General features: G+C 26.1%; 3 protein-coding genes and 1 long non-coding RNA gene across 4 annotated transcripts; 2 read left to right on the top strand and 2 right to left on the bottom strand.

The window, feature by feature from the left end:
* Positions 1 to 465: 465 nt before the first annotated feature.
* LOC122500168 lies at positions 466 to 10607 on the bottom strand. The gene is made up of 4 exons (XM_043608956.1): positions 10454 to 10607; positions 8300 to 8664; positions 5307 to 5563; positions 466 to 1879 (listed from the first exon to the last, which is right to left on the bottom strand). The coding sequence occupies exons 2-4, from the start codon at positions 8380 to 8382 to the stop codon at positions 1284 to 1286; spliced, it is 936 nt and encodes a 311-aa protein (XP_043464891.1). The 5' UTR covers positions 8383 to 8664; positions 10454 to 10607; the 3' UTR covers positions 466 to 1283.
* Positions 5457 to 7577, top strand: LOC122500170. Its single transcript, XR_006301443.1, has 2 exons — positions 5457 to 5580; positions 6468 to 7577. It is a non-coding gene; the product is annotated as an uncharacterized LOC122500170 (long non-coding RNA).
* A 286-nt stretch (positions 10608 to 10893) lies between the features above and the next one.
* On the top strand, positions 10894 to 16846 carry LOC122500167 (claspin). The gene is made up of 3 exons (XM_043608955.1): positions 10894 to 11086; positions 15363 to 15678; positions 16036 to 16846. Exons 1-3 carry the CDS (start codon positions 10986 to 10988, stop codon positions 16720 to 16722), a joined length of 1104 nt encoding a protein of 367 aa, XP_043464890.1. The 5' UTR covers positions 10894 to 10985; the 3' UTR covers positions 16723 to 16846.
* Positions 16833 to 18777, bottom strand: LOC122500169 (ADP-ribosylation factor-like protein 2). The gene is made up of 4 exons (XM_043608957.1): positions 18388 to 18777; positions 17888 to 18071; positions 17631 to 17815; positions 16833 to 17549 (listed from the first exon to the last, which is right to left on the bottom strand). Exons 1-4 carry the CDS (start codon positions 18526 to 18528, stop codon positions 17343 to 17345), a joined length of 717 nt encoding a protein of 238 aa, XP_043464892.1. The 5' UTR covers positions 18529 to 18777; the 3' UTR covers positions 16833 to 17342.
* Between the last annotated feature and the right edge of the window lie 5974 nt (positions 18778 to 24751).

Below are 24751 nucleotides of genomic sequence, written 5' to 3'. Positions count from 1 at the left end.
AAGAAACCTCACTCTCTAAATCTGAATTTGTAGAAAGTTCCTAATGAATTAACAAAAAGTGGTCCACCAAATGATTTAGTAATAATTTTACTAAGAAATAGTGAAATTTCACTAATTGCTAGTAGAGCTTTACTAATTACAGTCTTACAGTAGAATTTTACTAACAATAGTAGAACGTTTTTAGAAAGTATAACTTTCAATTAGTGAAATTCTACAAAAACATTAGTAATATTCTACTAATTGAAAAGGGGAAAAGTCCATAAAAACTACTAATAATAATTAAATCTTTACTATTTGTTAGTAGAATTCTACTATAATTCAGATTTAGAGCGCAGAGTCAATAACAATAAACTGATACAAAAAAATTACTATAAAAATATTTTATTTCTCTTAAAGACAATATTATTGGATTTTTGGAAAGATAAAAAATCAAAATTTCATAATAAATTACAATTCAAAATGCAATTTAAAATAATCAAGACAATTTTATTAAATTGATATTATTACTGAATTTGTAAAGACAATGTGTTGTTTTCACACAATGCTGCGATGAAAAGTATTAATAAATTGTTTAAATTACAATATTCTCAAAGTATTTTCCATCACTTAATCTAAATAAATTCGAGTTAACAAATATTTATATGTAGTGAATTACTCGAAAAGAAACCAGGTACAATTTTTTTTTATCGTCTATCAACAACGTTTTTCATTATTCTTGAAAGAGAAAGGTGCTCAGTTGCTAACATGACGTAATAAACTAAAAAAATTATTTAAAAACGTATTCAATGTATGTAGGTAGTTTTCCGGATAAAATTCGTTTAAAAAAAAGAAATTTTAATCACTTTCAAACAGTAATGGACCATATTCGTTGTTTTCATCTCTTAATCATACGATGTTTTTAAAAAATCATTTAATAAATAAATAATAATTAATCTACTTTTTCAAGAGTTTTTACAAAGGTTTTTTGTGGGTATAAATTATCAACTATCTACGGCTTAAAATTTATTTCAATATGAGACTTAAATGAAATATTTAAAATCGACTATGTATTTAGATTTTTAGAAAGTAAATCGAAATTTCACTACATTTTTAAAAAATGTGAAAATAAAATGATGTGCGAACAGCGAAATTGAAAAGCATCAGATGATACTGAATTGTCTTATAGTTGTTAGAGAATTAAATTCTATTTAAAATCAAAAAAGGATCATATCAGATCTTTAAAAAAATGAAATAAAAATTAAGAGCCACACTTTGGAAAAATGGGAAAAATTTGATAATATAATTCACATGGAAGTTGGAGACCAAAAGTTCATTTCTCGAAGTTCTGAAGGTTTAGCTTGAAAAACACTTGCTACAGATTGTTTTTCAGGCGATTTTTCGTCTTTGCCGACGTAAGTTAAATTTTGCGATGAAATAGATTTCTTACGGCTTAAAACTCTTCCCGGCATATTCTCGTGGCTGATTTCCTCCTCTTCATCAATCTTTGAAGTTACAATTTCACGTGGCTGTCCCAAAATGCCAGCTAAAATCCAACTGCCCTGATATTTCTCCCTGTCGGGGACGAAAGCGCCGGTGAAGAATCTATTGCCGTGAGTCCTTCTGCGAGACTTTGGTGAACTGTCGGGTGTCGACATGGGCGAGGCAAGTGGCGTCGCCGGCAGGGATTTGCTCCCTTTTGGGAAAGGATTGTCGGCATTTTCGGTGCGAAAATCTGAAGTGGAATTGGTTTTGTTTAATTTACTGGACATCATTTGGTTTGCTACGTGGACAATCGACTTGCCACAGAGGGCTGGTGTTCCATGAAAACCATCGTCCGTACCCTGCGATTTTGGCTTGATATTATTAGCCAATACAGTTTTTGGAATTTTGTACGTTTGTCCTGAAATAAGGTTTCGTCAATTAATTTTCAATTTTCAATTTTCAATTACAATTACAATTTCAATTTGTTTTCTTATTTTAATTTTTACATGGTTGCCACACTTTACTCTTTTCAAATTCCCTGACTTTTCCATGTTTTTCAGGTTTTTCACACGGAGAGACCCACATTCGTAAAAATTACTAAAAACGGTTGCAATGACCGGAAATAAGGGGACTTTTAGCATAATGTACTACAGAATTAGATAAATTTACAAAAGAAATAGATAAATTTGCTACATTGAAATAGCAAGTTTTAATATTTTGTGTAAGAGTTGTAAATGTAGCGAAAATTGATTATAGTTTTCTCTAATTTAATTAGACAAAATCTGACAAATGAAAACATTTTCCACTAAAATCTTCTATCCACTGTAGTAATTTTTGGTGAGCAAGTGTGGCTAGCGAGTGCAGTCATATGGCGCCTGTATTTCTATTGGTTGCTAACCTCGTCAATCTCCGTAAATGAGCCGATGCCTTCCGATCATTGACAGTGACTATGTTTCGCGTATGTAAAATAAATTTGGATATTATCTACAATAATTAAATATAAAGTGAAACGTAGGTCGTTCGGTATCTCAGAAATTGACCATTATAAATTAATAAATTTTGCATTTATTCCTGTCCCAAGAAGTATGTCTTATAATAAGTTGTTAAAAGTAAACTGCTTTCTCGTAAGTGCTGTAAATTTTCATCATTCAATATATAAGGAAACAAAGATGTATACTTTCAGTGAAATTCGTTGTCGTGCGTGCAGTTGTGTATTAGTGTATTAATTAACCGCGTCTATACATATAAGTGAAATAAACATGTGTGTGTCTTCAAATATTTATCCAACAACAAATATATAAGTGTGTGAGTGTGTGTGTCTGTGTATGTAAAAATCCTTCCAGTTTACCTCCACTAGTCAAGAATTGACGGGAAACCGGCGACAAAAATCCGTATTTTTTCTTTTCACTCTTTCTTTCTGCATTTACAACGACTATAGTAATTTTACGTACACAATGTTTCTGAGTTTTACTACAGTTGTTTGGAACTATTGGACGAAATAATAAGAAACTTTGCTAATTTGGTGAACATTTGTCGGGATTAGTGACTTAGTGTAGAAAATAGTAAAAAATACAAAAAGTCCCCTTATTTCCGGTGGTTGCAATGTGAATATAGTAAATTCTAGTGTGATTTTATACAAAAATTAGTAATCTCGGTCTCTCCGTGCAGGTTAAAAAACGGGATTTTTCCAGATTCTTAAAACAAAAATTATTCAAAAATATAAATAATTTCATTTTTAAATAAATATTTAATCATTATCATTTTTTCATACAAATTAAGATTTTCAAAAATTTTAAATTCAATAAAATATAAGAATATTATTATAAAACATGAAGATATCCATCACTCCGAGTCGAAAACTCGGAGTTATCGCAAAAATTATTTTCATCATTACGATTATTCATTTCTAGAATTATCAACTAAAATTCTTCAATTTATTTAAAATAATTTTTGAAAAAGTTCTTTGTAAATTTCCAAGTTATTTTGTTTACAATTTAATTTTACGAAATTTCGATTATTCTGACATTCTTTAATTAAATATTGTAGAAATTAAAAACTTTAAATAATTAAAAGAAATTCCATTCAACTTTTTGAAAAAAAATAATTCTACAGAATTCTTAATTAAAAGTATGAAAAGTTGAAATTTTCAAAGATTTTAATTAGAAACCTTTTGAAAATTCAATTATTTCTAAAAAATCCACGCTCTATAATGCTTTTCATATTCAATTTAAATCTAAAATTTAACTGAAATTCATTTTTAAATAAATATTTATTAGAAAATTCTACGAGAATTCAATTATTAAAATAGAAAAATAAATATTTTTATTAAATAATTGAATGTTATAAAATTGAATTTTCATAAAGAATTTTATCAACAAATTTTTACAAATTTTTTAAGAATAATTTAATTTTTTGATAAATTTAATGAAAATTTCATTAAAAATAATTAAAAATAATTTCGAAGAATTTTTATTATTTATAAAAATAATTTAAATTTTGACGAGAATTTTTGTAAATCTTTTAACATAATTGGATTTTTGCGAAAAAATATATTAATTTTGAAAATGATTAAATTCTTTATTTAAGAATAATTACATTTTTCGAGAAATTCGATTAAAAATAATTGAAAGTCTGCGATGAGTTTTATTATGTATTTATGAAAATAATTGAATCCCTGTAAAAAATGTTATTATTTATGATAATAAAAATAATTGAATAATAATTTATGAAAATAATTTGTAAATATTGTTTGAATTCCTGTGAAATTTTTATTATTTATGAAAATAATTAAATGTTTGCGTAGAATTTTATAAAAAAAATTTTTTAACTAATTGAATTTATTTAGGGATTTTTATTAAAGTAGTAGATATTAAAAATCATTGAATTGAGTTATTATTTTTGAAAATAATTAAAATTTTGCCAAGAATTTTATTAAAATTTTTAAAAATAATTGAATTTCTGAGAAGAATTTAACTACTTTTGAAAGTAATTGAATTTCTGCAATCATTTGTAATTGCTTCAAAATTCAATTTGTTTTAGTGTTTTTAACTAAAATTCTTCTATTACACTGGAATCTAGATCGGTGAGCTCGGGATCGTTGAGACTCTGTTTACATAGTTTGTTGGCGAGGAAAGGTGGAGGGCTAGCGGGGACTTTCAAATGTCGATCAATGTCGTGCCTAATTGTAGAAGAAAAAGGTTCTCAGTGCCCGATGCTATTTATTTCATTTGATAACTTCATCATTATTTACTTTTTTTTCTTTTTAATATAAATACATTTTATGTTTGTATAATATTTTGTAATATTTTGTTATTTATATTAATTTTCTAACATGAATTATTTTCTGAAAGAATGGTGCAAACAAAAAATACTTCGTACGGCCCTGTTTGTGTTGCTTCTCAGTCTCAACTAATCCGCTAGATCGGTGAGAAGCCATCCCCGATTAGTCTCACCGATCTAGATTCCAGTGTAATCCATTATTTTTAATACTTAATCAATTAAATATATATTTATTAAAAAACTTAACTATTTTCAGAAGAATTTTAGTTATTAAAATTTTTTAAAAATCTAGGTTTTTTTTAAATTTCTTATTAAATTCTTTTAAAATTGAAATTTTACAAAATTTCAAATCAAAATCTTTTGAAGTTCATCTACTTATGGAAATTGTAAACGCAATTTATTTTGAAATATTTAAGTAAAATTAGATTTCAAGAATAAACACAATAAACAATTTCCTAGGATTTTGATTAAAATTCCCTGACATTTCCAGGTTTCCAGGTTGCGTGGCAAACCTGTTTTATTCAGTTGGTGAGTATCAAAAGTTTGAAAATTGAGAGTGAATTTACCTTTGTTTGATGCACTTGGGACGAATGGCTGGCAAGGTTCCGGATGTTTACTAAAATCGATTTGTTTAACGTCTTTGAAATTTGGTGCACTTGTCTGAACAGAGGGCACTTTGCTGGTTTCTTGGTTTGAGTTAATTACATTGGAGATATTTGTGAATCCAGAGGCATTTTCAGTCACCGGGTTTTTGGATAGTCGAATAAAAAAGAAGTTATCGTCATGCGAAGGTGGACTGAAAGCACTGTCATCGAAATCGTATCTGAAAATAAAAGAGTCGTGAGTTAAACTTATAATTTTTTATTCTTCATGCTAAAATTGTTTACACTGAAAAAAATTAACGCCTAACACAAAATTAAATACGTAGTGGAAACATAAATCCAAACAATAGAAATTTCAAGTGATGATAAAAATAATTCACAAAAATAAATTCGTAATCTTACCTTTTTCTATTTCAAAAATTAATAAATTAAATCATTTGCTTCAAAAGTTTCTAAACTGAATTGTAAATTAATAAAGTTCTTAACTGAGAAAATGATTAGTGAACTTTGAGAGAAACCAATTTCCAGATAACGTATTTTTGCCTCTATTTCGAGATGAACTTGATTAGGAAAAAAATTGACTCATGTCAGTATCGTATCGCTGTTGTCAGCATTAAGTCACGTTCGTCTACTTTATGTCGAGCAATGTCCTAGATTAATTGGCAAAGGTTCCGCAAATGAAATTCGTACGTTAAATTAACATAAAAAGTTGTGGGATAATTTTCCACGTAAACGTAAAGGCAATAAAAGTCTTTTTCCCTGACGTCATCTATCCGCATTCTAAAATATATTCTTGTAAATAAAAAAAAACCTTCGAATAAACAAGATAATAATTCTTCAAAGTTATTTTATTCACTGGAATAGGAAAAAAATTGATAGTATGTAGTTTCAAAGACAATTTTTTAAACACAAATTTTTTTTGTTAATCAAAAGGAGAACAAACGATAATTCGAAAAAAAATTATCTGTTAAAATTGTTGAGTTAAAACAAGAAAGTGATTCAGTTTATCGTACCTATAAATATTTTTATCGAAATAGGTAAAAGTTAAAAAAAACTCTTTTCTTTCGTCTTTAGAGATGGTTAATATGACGTTAAACTATATTATAAATTTTCTCTCTCGTTCAGATGCGCGACTATCTAAAAATACGAGATCTCGTGACTGCTAAACAGGCCAAGTCATCGATGCACGCCTTCTTGGAGCTACAATGACGCTGACACGCGCAATATAACGCCTAAATGAACTGTGTTCGTCTCTCCAATTTTTTTATTTTTTTTTTACATTAAAACAATAAAAGAACTCTATTTAAGAAAAATATAGTCTACCAGTCACTCATTAATCAATTAGTCACTTTAATAAATAAAATTACTATTTTATATTATTGCAAAAAACAAGAAATGTAAGCTCTTTATCTTCCTCGTTAAAGAATCTGTTGATAAGAGTAATAGATTCACTTCTTGGAAATTCATCACTGACCAAATATTCAACAAGAATGTAAAAATTATGAGTATACAGTTTGTTATTGTTTTGCTTCACAAATTATTTAATTTGGAATTATTTGCGCAATTCAGATCTTGACACGAAGTAACCTTCGCGATAAATTCTAACAGATGTGAGCCTTAAAATGTAAACATATAATTATACTGGGAAAATAATATATCTATCACATTGGAATATTGAATTAATTAACATTATTAAAGAAATAGCTTAAAAACGAGAAAAAAGAAAAAGAAAAAATATACTAATTAAAAAAACAAGACAAATGTCAAGCTGCTGACAAAAATTAGTCATAATAAAACGGAGTGAAACTAAGAGAACATGTTTTATGTAACAATATGTGCATGTATTTCATGTATACTGTATGTATTATTTTTATCACGTGAACTTCAGATTTTTCCGCTTTTAAAATGAGATACGAAGATGAATAAAAAAGTAAATGATCAAACCAGACTTGAAAAAACTATGAAAAAATTCACTTCTTTTTAGAATTAATATTAATTTAGTTGTGGATTTTTTACGGATAACTTTATGAAAAACCAAATACAATTTTGACATTGTCCTACATTTTTTAACTCTCATTCTTATTATTTGTCCGAATAAAAAATATAATTGAAGTGAATATTTCTTTCTTGTGTCGAAACGTATAATTATAATATCGGTTCATTAACCGTCAATATTAATATTCATATCAATAATAATTCCCAAGTTTTTATCATTCAAATGAACGAAAAATTTTTGTTTAAAAATATTTTCATCATAAATTTAAAAAAGTAAAAAAAATTGTTAAAAATAAACATAATAAAAATTAAAAACCTTTATTCTAAATAATAAAGAAAATAATTCATTTAGAAAACGTTGATGAATTTTGCAACGTTTATAATCAACGATTTAGAAGAAAAGTAATTTTTTATTTAAATTTTTGTGTTAAAACAGTTTTTACAATGTTTCTTGAATTGATCTTACGTTGTAAATAAATAAATAAATAAATAAATAAATAAATAAGTAAAAAAGGAAAAATTTTTAAACGTAAAATTTATTTTATAATTAAAAAATGATTTCTTTTTCTAATCGTTGATTATTATAGACGTTGTGAATGTCACCGACGTTTTAGAAACGTAAAAATTAATTTCTTTGACACGTAATGAAAAATTATTGTAATAAAATTTTGATTTGAAGAAGAAATACATAAATTTTGTTCAATGAAGCGTTGATAACTTTAAGAATATTAGGTATTAATATGTAAATTAATAAATACAAACAATTCAACGACATTCAAAATTAATATCCCAGATAATATTAAACTGTAAAGCGAAAAAATCAGAAATTGTTATGAGTATATTTTAACTGCAACTTATAATTCCCATGACGTAGAAAATGAAAATGACTCACTCTATAAATGGCGTTTAAAATCTTGGAACAAATTTTAAAAAAACGATTAAAAAATACATAACAAACTTACTTATTGTCGAATTTGCCTTTCATCCATTGAGGTAGAGAAATTCCTCCGCCTAAAGATTTATCCTGCGGTCTCGCAGATCCCATCGTTTTTTTTACCACAAAAAATCAATTAATTTTATCGGCTAAGATGAATTATTCTTTTCCTTGAGAAATTTCACTTTCTATCAGCGCAAGATTGAGCAATTTTTTTCTTTGATGTTGATTGTTGTTTGGGCCAAAATTTTTATTCTTAGATGAGAAATAAAACTGTAATAAATAATAAAATTTGTGTTCTATTTGTGTGATTCGATCGAAAAGTTTCCTCCTGAAAGCTTGTGGGTCCTTGCGTGCCTTCTAGGAGTTTGACTTCAACACCATTCTACTGACCTGCAAAGACAAACATTTTCTCATTTATATTAACTGTGTGGAATAATTCAAATCAATTATGTCTACTCCAGACTGTTGGGATTTTTTTTTTCGCTACTTTATCAACGGAAAAATACACAAATTTTAAATTTGTTATTACAACAACTAAGGCGAGTTAGATTTTATAAAACTTTAAATCAAAGCCTTATTAGATATTCAACATTTTTACATTGTTTCACGTTACTGCCCTATATATATGGAGCTTTTCCACAGTAAAAACTTTGTAGTTCAATGGCCGGTAATCATGCGAAACCTTAAAGTTTGCATGTTGCAAGTTATTATTGCATATGTTCGGAATAAAACTGCAGAATATAATCCAATTTTTCAAAAATAATGAATAAAATTTTAAAAGGTATTTAAAAAATTGGATTTAAAAAATTGGATTTAAAAAATTTTGTGCTAATTCGGTACTCTGTAGATTTTACCAATAGTTTTAAAATTTGTGAGTGTAATTATACTATAATTAATAAATTATGTAAATTGGTAAAATAAAAAAATTTTTAAGTTCCTTGATGAAAATTACACAAAAACAATTTTAAAAAAGTTTGTTTAATTTTTGTTCAGTTCTACGAACTAGGAGGCTGACCTTGTACGTGGAATAACACAAAAGAATTCACACATGGAAACGAAAGAATAAAAAAAGTGTCTGATTATCTGCATGACGTATAGATCAATACTAACGTTATTAAAACACATGACGTAAGTTCAGATTACTATACACTCCCTCAAAATACTGACATTTAACTGGAGGTTCATTTTATCAGATACAAATTTTTGTAGTCAAACAACAATCTTCGTGTTTTTGTCTACGACTGATAAACTTACTCGCAGTTTTGTTCTTTACAAAGTAAATTTCCATTTGTTACCAAAAAAAAGAAAAATTATTAGAAAATTACTTTTTGTTAGATAAAATTCAAACAATTGAATGGAACGTAAAAATGTAAATTTATGCAACAATACAAGGGACCGGAAGATAATAATAATAATATAAGCAATATTCGTTAATTAACGAATGTTTATAACTTATAAACATGTTTTTCATTTTAAATACAATGATTTTTATTTTTATTTACTTCATTTACAAAGTAGAAAAAATAGACTTCGTGCAATTTATCTAAACAGTTCAACTTGATACGAGTCTATTTACTTTATTTAACATCATAGCAATAGAAAAAACAGACCAAGAAAAAATACATATCAGTTTATCATTATTTTAAATTTAGACTTGAATCAATTTTTAAATAAATGTTAAGTAAATACATATTGGAAACGTTTGCTCTTTGAATTTGAAAATTAACACATTTACTTCCAACAACCATAGTATAAATAGATTTTTCTGGCATAAATTTATAGTACCCAATTCACTTAAACTATAATTGTTGCATAATAATTTACAAGCGCAGAAACAACGGTTATTAATATTAGGAAAGTGAAAGTTCATGGTCGATGTTGTTCCATTTAAAACGTTTAAAATTTAGAAAATTTACGACATTATGAGTTCACTAAGAAGCAAAGGTATTTCCAGTAAGTTAACACTATTGACAAGTTGTTTGCAAAAGTTTTATGAAATTAGTAAAATTTTAAGGTTTTTTTAATACTTGTTTCGACATAAAAACAATTTGGTTAGTTGGTTGGAAGAATCGAGAAAACATTTAATGTTGACATTACTGGAGTGTAAAAGAAATAAAGATTACTCCATTTTAGAGAAAAGAAATCGATTTCTATTGTTTTATTTTAAAAACACACTTACTTTATTTTTTCGACACATTGTTGATTGTTCTAAAATTGATCCCATAACTTGACAAAAAACAAAAGTTTTTAACAACACAGCTGTGAATGACACAACTGTCGATTAGCACAAATGCACACAAATGCAGTAAAAGCCAAATTGACAATGACAAAGCGCGACTGCAGAGACTCTTGCGTTCGTTTTGTGAAAGAAAATATGGAATTTAATTAAAATAGCAGTTTTCAATATTATTTTTCAAGTATAAAGTTTTAATTTCCAATTTTTCATCTTAAAAATATACATGAATTGAAAGTAATAATACATGAATAAAAGTAAAAATATTTGTTTGTAAATAATTATTTTTTTGTTCAATGCATTCAATGCCAATTTGAATTTCCCTCTGAAAAATAATGGACGTCAGAGGGCGCTGGACTTTAAAAATGGCCGACCGACAATTATTATTCTTATTATTATTCGAGTTCTGGCCTTCGGAAGTAAACACGTGCACGTGCGGATATATCTGCTTTTTTAATTACACTTTATTATTTAAATAATGACAAAAGTCCGAAAAGTAAAAAAGAGGAAGAGATTTCAGGCGAATGTAAATCGAAAGAGACTTAGGAATAAGTTAAATAAACTTCCAACAATAAAATGGTATGTAAATAAAACATTGCAAATTTTGTATAATATTACACTGTAAAAAAAATTTCTTGTATTTTTACTACTCTGAAGTGGGTCCGAATATTACCTACATTCCGAGTAGCGATTTTACTAAGTGTCTATACGTCCGGCTAGTCGGACGAAATATTTCGTCTAAACGTCCGGATATACGGACATATAGCTCCCAAAATATTTCATCCGGCTATTTACTATATGTACTGGTGATGAGCGTTTGACAGTATCCGGATAAAATAATGAACTTTATAATTCGTCCGTCTATTAGATTTTTACAAGTATAACATATTCCTTGAATGTTTTTGACATTTTTAGGTTATGAATTTTAAAATTAATTTGATAACTAAATGCGAAAACATAATATGCATAATAATAGTAATAACAATTATAATTATTGTCATTCTATAATTATTATATTAATTTTTTGCTTTTTTATAAATATTTACAAAAAATATTTTATAATATATATTTTTTTTAGATAAATAAACATCAAAAAATATTCTATGCAGAGTTTACAAGCACATATTTGTTAAATAAATAATGTAAATAGAAGACTAACATTTATTTATGTATATATCTTTTTTTATTTATTTATTTAAAAAATGTCTATAAATTAAGAATACAATATTTTTTGAAGATTGTAAGTCTTAAAAAAATTATTGTTCACAAAAATATTTTGGGACGCCTGTATATTTTCGAAATTTAAAAAGTTCTAATCGTAGTTTTATCCATTTAAAAAGTTTTAAATGTTAATAAAGTGAGTTTATCATAGAATTTATTTTTCAGCAAATAAGCAAATTATCCGATTCGCATTTACTAAATAATATAATTTATTTAAGGGTAACACCATTCTAGAGCCAGAAAAAGAGACCTATATTTTTGATGGTTTATTTTGAGAAAATGAAAAATAGAATTGGATTTCTTTTTGGAGAATTTATTAATTATACATATTGAAGTGTGGAAATTTTTTTTTAAATTATATAACAAAATGGCGGCGATAAATTTCATATTCAAAATCGACTATTTTTTATGGCCGAAAAGGTTTCTTGAAAAGTTTAAGTCCTGGAACAAAAAGTAAAGAAATTTTACAAACTAAATACTATAAACTTTGGAACTACATACAGATTTTTTAATTTGATGTAAACTTTATTTTTTTAAACAATTTACTTTTTATTACTCTTAGGCAAAAAATCGATTATTGTACTCAAAAAGTGCACGATTTTTACAAAAATTGATATATAAAAAACCCTTATGCACTTCCAAAGTTTACATGGAGAAAAATATAAAGTAACTTTTACTACTTTCATAGTAAAAAATTTACCGGAAATTTTTTACTATAAAAGTAGTAAAAGTTATTTTATATTTTTCTCCGTGTATATTATATACATCATGAAATTTCTTTGTTTTCTGTTCCAGGACTTAAACTTTTCAAAAAATCTTTCCGGACGTTTTGTTAAAAAAAAGATTAGTCGATTGTTACTATAAAATTTATCGTCGCCATTTTGTTATAAAATTTAAAATAAAAATTTTTTTCTACACTTCAATATGTATTTAACAAACCCTCCAAAAAGATAACCTATTCCTTTTTTCATTTTCCCAAAACAAATCATCAAAAATTGGTCTTCTTTTCTGCCTCTAGAGTGGTGTTAACCCTTGAATAAAATAATTTTTTTGAAGAAGAGTAATAGTTCTATATAAATGTTACAGTTACTATAAAAGTTTAACCAAAATCATAATGTTGAATAATTTGAAACCCGTGTAATCCTGAAGAAGATGAAAATTCAACTGGTAAAATTGTTATATATATTCTATATTACCTAGTTGTCATTAATTCAAATGCTGAATTTTTCAAAAGGTAAGTTATTAAAATATTTATGATATGCAAAATTTTATTTTCTCAAACCTTTATGAACTCAAATGTCCATAAAATATATTTTTTAATATTATTTTATAAATGTCATTTGATAGAATGTTTACTGTAGCAAATGTTAATTGCAAATATTGTTTTTATACTCGAATAACCAATTTTACAATGTTAAAGAATTGACTATTCTTCATTATAAAATATTATAGTCAATTATTGTAATAATAATTGGTAGTCAATTTTTTTAGATTAAAATTCCATTTGGATTTTTTAACATTGTAAAAGTGGTAATTCGAGTATAAAAACATTATTTGCAATTAACATTTGTTACAGTAAACATTATGTCATATGACATTTTTATAAACATTAAAAAATATATTTTATGGTAATTTGAGTTAATAATGGTTCGAGAAAATAAAGTTTTGCATAACATAAATATTTTAATAAGTTACCTTTTGAAAAATTCAGCATTTGAATAAATGGCAACTAGATAATATAAAATATATAACAATTTTACCAGTTGAATTATTATTTATATTATATTAATATACTATAATTACTATTACTATAATTATATAATTATAGTAACTGTAAAATTTATATAGAACTATTAATCTTCTTCAAAAAAATTATTTTATTTAAATAAATTATATTTTATTACATATAGACTTAACATATTAATGGCAGAAGTCATTTAAAAAAGTCCAAGAGGATTCAAGGCGGGGAAAGAAGTGGTTTTCATTTTTTTGTCACGAATTTTCCAAAATAACCCCGAATTTCAAGTAAATTGCTAATTCCTCACTTTGGAAGCAATTTTTTATAGTTATTTATTTTAATATCAGTGGCCATTTAAAAAAATTCCTAAGCGGTTCCAAATCGGGGAAAGAAGTGATTTTGAATTTTTTGTGGCACGGATTTTCCAAAAATCTCTGATCTTCTGATAATAATTTATTTTAATGTCAGAAGCCATTTAAAAAAAATCCAAAAGGATCCAAGTCGGGAAAAGTAGTGATTTTTGTTTTTTAATTGTAATTCCGGGATTTTTGGAAAATCTACGACAAAAAATACAAAATCACTGCTTTTCCCGCCTTAGATCCTCTTAAAATCTTTTTTAAATGGCTTCTGATATTAAAATAAATAATTATCAAAAGAAAAAAATTGCTTCCAAGTCAAGAAAATTAATTAAACTAAATAATTAAAATAAATTAACAACTTACTTGAAATTTCAGAATTTTTGGAAAATCTGTGACAAAAAAAATTCAAATTCACTGCATTCCCTGCTTTATATCCTTTTGAAATATTTTCTAAATGGTTTCTGACATTAAAATAGATAATCGTCAAAAGAAAAAAATTGCTTTCAAGGCAGAGAAACATTTTTTCGTTGAATCAACATTGTTAACTTCAGTTTCATTTTTACTATATACAAATAAAATTCCTTTCATTAATTTATCGGGACGTTTTAGACTCTAAATATTTTATCCGGCTGACCGGCTTCAGTTATTATTTTACTAGCCGGACGTTTAGACTCAGCTGTGTTATGCAGCAAAACGTCCGGCTAGACAGTATCCGGACGAATTTATTACGTCCGGCTATCAGTACCCGGACAAATTTTTTTATCCGGCTAGTCGGACGTATAGACGCAGTGTTTACTAAATTCCAAGTAACAACTATACTGGTTATGTTTGTTTTCTTACAACTATCTGTAAAATTACAACCGCGGTTGTAATCTTGCCACACTGAATTTAGGTAATATTCAGACCCTCTTTCAGAGTAGTAAAAGTAAAAAAATTCGTAAAATTGTTGCTTTAAAAGTATTACGTTTACAGTAGGCGTTGCAAATTCGCTACATTTAAAGGTACCATTCTACAATTTTCTGTAAAATTACAAATCGCAACTGTGAATGAGCAAGAAAAATTTTTTACAGTGATTTTATTATTATTGTATTGAGGTTAGATTTAAATACTTCACTGTAAAAAAAAATTTCTGTAGATTTACAGTTTTGTTTAGAATTTTATAAAAACTTGTATAAAATAACTTCTTTAAAAGTTGTGAATTTAAAATTCCTTCTGTAAAATTAATACTTTTAATGTGCCAATTTTACAATTTTCTGTAAATTTACTACTCTGAAAGTAGGTAATAAAAAGACAAAAATATTACCTACTTTCAGAGTAGTAAATTTACAGAAAATTGTAAAATTGACACATTAAAAGTATTAATTTTACAGAAGGGATTTTAAATTCACTAATTTTAAAGAAGTTATTTTACAAGTTTCTATAAAATTCTAAACAAAACTGTAAATCTACAGAAAATTTTTTTTACAGTGTTGATTAAATCCCCACCTTTTTTTCTGAAGGAAAATGTTTTATTTTTTAAACTTTGGAATTTTTGCAGTAAACAAATCAAAGATGCTTGGGAGGTTAAAAGGTCGATTAAAGGAAATTTAAAAGAAATGGGTTTGGCAGCCGATCCTAATGAAATTTTTAAAATACCGAATTCGAAGAAACAAGCACTGGAGAATGTTAGTAACGTTAAAGCAACTGAAAAATTTCTAGAAGAAAATGTTATTGTAAAACCTCCGTCAAAGGTTTATGTTGCTGAAAGTTTGGAGAAAGAAGCTAAAACTCCAAGAGAAAGATTGTTTAAATTACCTAAGAATCAAGTACAATTTGTAACTTACATGATGGATAAATATGGAGAAGATTATAAGGTATAAACATTTATTTTTTCACTTTTTGCATTTATAAAAAATTACATTTGATAGTTAAGATCCAAACGAAAAAAAATAAATAAAAAACATTACTCAGATATAATGCAACAATAATACACAAAAATATATAAAAAAGAAAATTTTTATTTACGTTTTAACCAAAAATTGTTGTTTATTTCTTAAAAATAATATTGAAATACTTTAAATAAGTTTTTTTCGTTGATAAACTTTGTGAATTTCAACATTGTTATTTGATTGATATTTTTACATCAACTATAATAAAAAATCTTTAAAGTTTTCTAATTCTAATAAAGAAATTCTCGAAGAAAAGTTTCTTAATTACTATTATATTTTTAGGCAATGACCAGAGATAAAAAGAACTATTATCAGCTGACGTGGAAACAAATACGTGCGAAAATAAACTCATTTAAAAACATTCCCGAACAATATGCTGAGTATTTGGTGGAAAAAGGAGAAATAATTTTAGACGATCCAACCACATTGGCTGAGACAAAAAAACAACAAGCTTTAGCCAATTTTCAAGAACATTGTATTTCAAAGAAACCCAAAAGAGAAATAAAAATTTCATCTGGATGGGAGGAGGAATCAATTAATTCCACTGAGGATCCAGGTGAAACTGTTTCCGATAATGATGATGAAACTCAGGAAAAATTAAATCTTTTCGTAGATGAAGAAAGTGACTCTGAAGAATTAAAAGTCAAGAAAAAAGGAACTGTCAATGAAGCTTCAAATGGAATTCTTGAATTTAAATCCGTTAAAAATTCTAAAATTGATTTGAATAATTCTCCGAAAGAAAAAATAACCAAAAAGAGAATAGCAGAAGAGGAAAAGGTGGTTTCTAAGAAATCGAAAATTTTAGAAAAATCAGTTTCTAGTGATAGCGAAGGAGAAGACGAATTCGAAGGAGATGAAAGTAATGCTGAATTTATTAATTTAAGTGATTTGAGCAGTGAAGAATTGTCTGACGACGATGTTTTAGATGATGGAGAATTTGTCACCGATTCCGATGACGAAAGCGACTAAAATTGTAAAAAAGCATTTTTATTTCTGATTGTCTTATGTTGTGGGAAAATCATAGATTATGATTATTTGTTGTAGCATAAAAGTACCTCAGGTTAAAATAATAAATATTGTTTTGTATAATATACATCGTGGAAAGTTTATTCTTTTCCTAAATATGTATTTACATTGATTTAACAATTTTCATAGAATAGTGTGCACAAAGATATCACAGAAATCAAATGAATCCTATATATATATATATATATACTTTAATTATCATCTATATATATTTTTTTCTATCAAGATTTTCATTTTCGAAAAATGGTTTGTTTTTAAACTTTTTTCATTTTCGTTCGTGAAATGTTAAACTTATTAAATATTTTTTTTGTAAGGAATTAGAAAGTAATAAAGCTAAAAAAAATTTGGAAACAAAAACTTTTATCTTGTACTTTTATCAAGTGTTAGGAACATCGATGTTAGAAGTTGAGTTTTAAATTATTTAACAAATGACTACTTATACATGATGAGACGAAAATATTATCAAAGATTTAACGATTAATAAAAAAATAAAGTGCTTAACGCACATGTAGATTCTAGGTATTTTTTCATTTTTAAACTATATATAATATAGAAAAGTTATTTTAAGAGTTCGCCATGACGAAGATTTTTTTCTGTACCACATCAACGGAAGGGTGATGGTAAGTATATTCCTTTGTACCTCGTGGAAGATTAGAAGGTAAGGGACGAGTTTGACAACCAATCACTTCGACTTTGTGTTTAGAAGGAGAGATGCTAATGAGATCTAACGCTTCTGCTATTTCCTCTGGCCTCAGTGCATTTGAAACATCCTGGAGGAATATACAAATATTAAAATTGAAATAACAGTTCTTAAATTTGAATTTCTAAAACAGAAATTATTCAGTAGTTACCTGTTTGTTAGCGACTACCAAAATAGGAACATTGTCGATTCTCGAGTCTCCTAATAATTGTTTAAATGTCGATACGGCGATGGACAATTTGTGTAAATCTGAAGAAGCATCAACCATAAACACTAAAAGATCAGTGTCTTGTAGGAAATTATTCCAATACTGTTTCGTGTCTTCCGCTCCTCCGACTAAAAACAAATCAAGAGTATAATTAAAAGATAAATAATTTAAAAAGCAATAATTTTAATTCTCGTACTCACTTTCCCAAACATTGTAAGTGTACTGTCCATTTCCTAATCGATAAACAGTAAATCCATGAGTGGGAGGAGGAGGAACAACGTAAGTACTATTTGAGTTGGAAGCGGTTGCTTGATTCATTAGAGAAGTTTTTCCTGATCCTTCCAAACCGAGAAGAAGAATTCTTCTTTCATTGGTGTCATCCATCTGAAATTAAAATAAATAAATAAACTTTACACTTTAAAGTATTTAAATACTTAAATACGTCATAAATTTGAAACTTTATTTTTAACTTTTTAAACTTAATTTTGAGAATGTCAAATTTACATTATTAAACATATAATAATTATAGGTTATGATTACAAAAATTCTTATTATTTTCACAAGTAATTGTTAAATTAACACACAATTAACAAATAATAACCCTAATTTAAATTGTTATGAAATGTATAGAAGCGAAAAGTTTTATTGAACGGAAAAGACATGACATTTTGATCCTAAGAATTAGAATTAAAACTCTAACCTTTGCAACTTCTTCGAAACCTTCATCAATGCTCTTTAAGAGTCTTTTTTTCCAATAACGATAAGCAACATATGCTCCTACACAAGCACAACCAACGTAAAATAAAGTTTTTTGACCGTTTCTCGACAAATTTCGCACCATTTTTACAATTTTTGCAAATGCATGAAATGTATTACACTCATAACCTAGAAATTATTCACGCATATAAAGAAACACTGAATGTGTAAGTAATGAAAACTTAATATGAAAATTGAATCAGAGTTGAAATTCTCTGGCATGAATTATCATACAAATTGTATTTTCGAAAAACACAGTCTTGAATATTTATTATGACCGGTTAAAATTTTTTTTTTATGTCAGTTAATGGCAACGATAACAGCGACATTACTTGATATTTCTCTGTTGGTCAACTCAAGTACTAAAGTTTATGTCGACCAATGAGAATTCATGGCGGGAACGTAACTGAAATTTGAATTTCGTATTTCAATTTCATTATATAGAGACATTTTTATGTTAAATAAATTTGGATAAGGAATTTTTTATTACAATTTGTTCTCAGTTGTCTGGTAATTAATACTTTTTATTAAGTATTTTTTAATTTTTTAAAAATTAGATAACTAATAAATTTAGAAGTATATAATATTTAAAAAAAATTACGATTATAATAATTAACTAAAAGTTTACGTATATTTAAAAAGTGTAATTAAAATTCTTATAGTAAATTCTTACAGTAAATATAGTAAATAATGTAGTAAATAATTTTATATTAAGAGAGTTTGATGTATTAAATATTTGAATGAATATTGGATGATGACATTGACAAATAAATATAATAATTGTTAATTAATTTATCAATTACATATTATATATTATCAAATATAAATATTTTTTTCAATTGATAATAATTTTGTCTGAGAAAATTTTGTCATTTGTGAAAATAATAATTGAATGTTGTCAGAGAATTTTATAAATTTTTTTTTTAATAATTGAATGCTTTTGAAAATTTTTTTATTATAATCAAAGATATTGAAAATAATTGGATTTCTGCGAAGAATTTTATTAAAATTTTTTGAAAATAAGTGCAAATTGTTATGAAAAATTTCATAAAAATGGTTGAAAATAATTAAATTCTTTTAAAAAATTCAACTAAAAATATATTAAAAATAATTATTAATTTCTAATAAACAAATTAATATCAAAATTTTTTTCTCAATAATTGAATTATTTTGAAGAATTTTAATAAAATTTTTAAGAATAATTGCATTATTTTTTGAGGAATTCATTTAATAAAATTGTATTAATTAAATTAAATAATAATTATTCTGAAATCGTGCGATGAGTTTCATTTAGTTATGAAAATAACTGAATTTTATCAATAATTTTATCAAATAAATTTTTTTTTTTAATTGATAATATTAATTTATTTGATAATTGTTATATGTAATTTATAATTTGATTAACAATAATTATATTTATATTTGTCAATCTAACCTGGGAACCTAATAATGAATATTTAAATAAATAATTTACTTCGAAGGAATTTATAACAATCATGGCGCTCTGAATAAAAATACATTAAATTCTTTAGCGCTAGAAATTTTATTAAAAATATACAAAAAATAAATTTAACTAAATGTTTCATTATAAAAATGAAAATAAAATTTTGCTAAAAGTATATAAAAATGAATTCAACTAAATGTGAATAAATGAAAAAAAAGCAAGCCTCATCCGTTGTTGCAGAGAGAAGTCAAAGAAAAATTCTTGAGAGTAATAAAACACAATAATCCCTCGAGTAAAAAGAAAGTATAAAATTGAAAAACTGATAGAAAATAATGAAAATCATAACGAGCCACGATATTGCGAAAAGTTGCAAAGTAGCCAGTTAGCTTTAGCATGTTTGCAACTGGCGGATATGAAGATTTGCTGGAAAAGCGAGAAAGCGAGAAAGCGAGAAACAGCAGCAGAGGTGGATTGAGACATTCGGGGTGGAGCTTGACCTGGGATTAACCCCCTGACAGCCAATCATATTCTTGCACATCCTACCACGTTCAACCCCCAGCATCTGTACACCCCCAGGTTAATTGCCTCAGCAGCTTTAATATCCCATGTGAAGTGAAAGATGGAGTCGAGGGGCGAAGAGAGAAAGCTTTCCACATCATACAATTCATCGCGACGGGGATAAAACTACCAAAACTTTATTTCCTGTTTCCTCTCTACGCTTGCAAAGTATTTTCAACTCTAATTCTAGAGAAAATTTTCATTTTTATGTCATTTTCACGACAAGAAGATATTTTAGTTGCGAACATTCTTCGGGGAATATTTTGCCCTATGAACGTACTTCATTCTGAAACGTGTTTAAACTTTGTCCTTCTTGATCAAGATGGAATCATTTTCCACAAAATCGGGTTCGAATGTATACACACACTATAAATTCTTACTTTCAACACACTTTTGACTAAAATCGTTTATATTAAAACAATTTTTTTTAAGTACCTACAGTTTTAAGGGTATTTGTGGACACTATATGAAAGCTATTTTTTTCTATGTTTGAGAATTTGTACTATTTTAAATTTGTTAATGGATTAAAAAAAATATTCTGAAAAATTTAAATAAAATTCTTAGAAACAATTCAACAAATTTTAAATTTAATCTATTTACGATTTTAATAACAAAATTTCCAAAAGAATTCAATTATTTAAAAAAAAATTATAAAATTCTCTATCGTACCAACATTTAATTATTTTCTCAAATGATAAAATTTCCACAGGAGTTCAATTATTTTTATAAATAATAAAATTCTTCAAAAGAATTCAATTATTGAAAAAAATTTTGATATTAATTAGTTTATTCGAATTTAATAATTACTTGCAATATATTTTTAATTTAATTTCTTGAAATCATTTAATTGTTTTCAAAAATCTTTATAAAATTTTTCTTAACGATTCAATTATTTTAAAAAAATTTTAATAAAACTCTTCTAGAAATTCAATTAAATTAAAAAATTTCAAGTTTTTTATAAGAATTGAATTGAATTTTCATAGAACTTTCTAATATAATAGAATCGACATTATAAAATTGAATTTCGTTTAAAATTCTAGATAATAATCGAAATATAAAAAACGTTATTTTTTATAAATAACGTATTATATCAATTCGATATTGATAAGACTGTGTAGAGAGGCAAATCAATACCATGATGTTATTGATTTTTATGGTATCTCATATTAAATAAATTTATTATTCATTACTTTTACTTTCTATTATTTCCTCATAGAGGAAGTATTGTAATACCAAAATTTTTCGAGTTCGATTTTTTGACATATCTTTATGTTATTTGACCTCAGGAGTTCAAAAATTACATTTTTAAAAAATGTCATTCCGTATGTGTGTGTGTGTGTGTGTGTAAACATCACATTTTTATAAATATCTCGAAATTATCAAGAGCTTTTGGGTTGAATTTTTTTTTAAATTGTAGATCTCACCTGCGGACATAAAATGAGAGTACTTTCTGATATATTAATAAAGTTTAACTAAATTTTTTTTGGATTTTTAATTTTGAAAAAAACGTTTTCTGCCCATAACTTTAAAAAAATGTTAGGACACCTATAAATTTTTTTCTACAATTTTGTAGAGTTTTTTTAGACGCATCTTTTGAGCCCTAATTGAACATTTTTCGTCCATATTAACCGGATTTATTAAACTTTTAAAAATCAAAAATTTTGGAAAATAAGACTTTTTTGAAAATTTTGTTAAAAAACGTATAGAAGTAACTTTAAAATTATCATTACCAACTTGCAGAGCATTAAAAAAACGCTTCGATTGACCTATTTTTGAACCTAATTCGGTAATAAATTTGGAAATTATTGGTATTTTAAAAACCAAAAATTGTGAAAAATGACATTTTCTCAACTTTTTTGTTTGAAAATGTTTATTTAACTATCAAATTATTGTAACTATCTTGTAGGGTATTTAAAAATACATTGATTGACTCAAAATTCAATCACTTTTACCATATTTATAAAAAGTTATTCATATATTTCTATTATTTTTATCTCCATGAGGAAGTAAATAAGTGTTCATGAAATGAGCACCAAAATTATAAAAAAAATTTACAACTTGGCAGCGGTTTTTAATTTATGTAATTCTTAATTCTTAGTACTCTATGTACGAAAGGGCACTGCCCGTTTATATGTATAAATAAATAAATAAATAAATAAATAATTAAATTTCAAAAATTTTTTAAATGGAAATTAATAAAAATTGTTATTGTCGTGAAACTGTAATAATATTAAAATTTTTATTTTGAAATAAAATTCTTAAAGTTTTAAATAATATTTTTTAAAAATTCCAACAAAAAAATAATTGAATTTTTGAACGAATTACAATGTTGTAATTTTTATAAACAGTTAAATTTCAAAAAGTCTTTAAATTTGAAATCGTTTAAAATATTTTAATTATTCTTGTGGAAAAATAAATGGGCATTTAAATATTTGTCAAAAAAAATTATTATATTTTCGAATGTAATTTAATTTTGAAATTATGAAAACATTCGCAGTCGTCAAATTTAGTTTTTCAGTCTTAAAGTTACTTTTTGCTACTTTTCAAAAATTAATTATTATATCGAGTACGAATGCCCGAGTATTATTTTAAATTTAATTTTTAAAAGTTTTTAAGATTTTAAGTCCTAGGGGCCGTCCATAAATTACGTAAGATATTTAGGGGGGAGTCAAATTTACCCAAAAAATGTCTTACGTAATTTATGAACTGCCCCCTAAAATTGAAATCTAGTATTTTTAAAAATCAAGTTATTTCCTTCTTTTTTATGATAAATTTAAAGAAAGTTTTACTCAAACAAAAAAAATTTAAGGAATTCTATACACACACAGTTTTTTTAAAAGTATGCAATTGATAATACTAAAGTGAATCAATTTTTGATTTGATCCATATTATTGGTATCAATTCGTTGTAATTTGATACTTTTAAGTTAACACCCAATGGGAAATGCCAGTGTAGTGCCGATGCTCACCACTGGCTTAGTACTCAGACGATTGTTCGGCGTAGTCTAGCCGAGCCTCGACAATTAGTGCTGGCGCAGTACAGAATTTTTGTTTCGCCAAAGCTTGGACAAGGCTCGGCGGCAAGTGCTGGCTGAGTATAGAAAAATTGTTCACAACGCTCTTTGCCAACATTGCTTTTTTGACATAAACTTGAAAAAAATTATAAAAAAAGTTTATGAATGTTTATAAATATAAATTTATTGAAAAAAATTAATATTTTACTTTTTAGTTGTTCATTTTTTATTCTTGTCAAATTTAATAATAACAATTTAACACAATTGTCTAATTTTGTAAATAATAAATTATTTAAACAAATTAAAATTATAAACAAAATTTAAACTTTAATCTCAATAATAATTTGGTTCCTATTAAAATACTATTATACTTCTTCCTATGAATAAAAAATTATTAAAAAATTACCACGTAATCTAAGAATTACGTAAAATGTTAAATGCAATAAGTAAAGTAATTTAATTTAATTATTATTAATTTATTTTATTTGAATTTATTATTTCTAACGTATCCCTATTTTTTTCTCATCTTTGACTCAATAATTGTATGTCTGAATGATACTGAGATATTAATACTTTTCTGTACACACGTGTCGTTAGCATAGTGGTTAGAGCGTTAGTCTGTTAGTCCGTAGGTCGTAGGTTCGATTCCCCTCGTCAGCAATTTTGTTTATTTTCATAGGTTTGCGATATTTCTAGATTCCAATCGTCAGGTACTAAAATATGAAAATCTAATGCACACTTACTGTAATTGTTTATTATTTAATTTTTAAATGTTATAAACAATTTTTTTCTACTTCATTTACTATATCCATTGTTAGTCTCCATCTTTAATACAATTTCTTTAAGAAGAGAAATATTTTATGAATAATAACTATTTATTAATATTATTTACCATTTTGTTGTTAAATTATTTATAATTATTAATTTACGACTAATTAATAACAATACGGCATTTATTGCGGCAATATTCTCAGCCAGCACTGGTCCAGTGCTGCGCCAGCGCTGTCTGGCAGCACTGACAGACAGTACTTCGGCAGCGCCGGACGGCGTTATCATCCCAGAGTTATGCCAGTGCTGGCTCTCAGCCTTGCCGCCAGTGCTGCCAGTGCTGGCGCAGTACTACGCCAGTTGTAAATTTCCCATTGGGCAGTAGCACTTTTTCTAGGCGGGATATCAAATTGAGACAAAAAACGTATGAAAATGTTTTTTGCCTCAATTTGACATTTTTAGAAAAACTATGATTTTATAATGCGAGAATTGAGTTGAAAGTGAATTTTTCTTTAATAATTTCTT

Source organism: Leptopilina heterotoma, unplaced genomic scaffold (genome assembly GCF_015476425.1).
Source record: "Leptopilina heterotoma isolate Lh14 unplaced genomic scaffold, ASM1547642v1 Lhet_182, whole genome shotgun sequence".
Classification (NCBI taxonomy): Eukaryota; Metazoa; Arthropoda; class Insecta; order Hymenoptera; family Figitidae; genus Leptopilina; species Leptopilina heterotoma.
The sequence above is the reverse complement of the archived record's forward strand: the minus strand, read 5'-3'. Positions and strand labels throughout refer to the sequence as shown.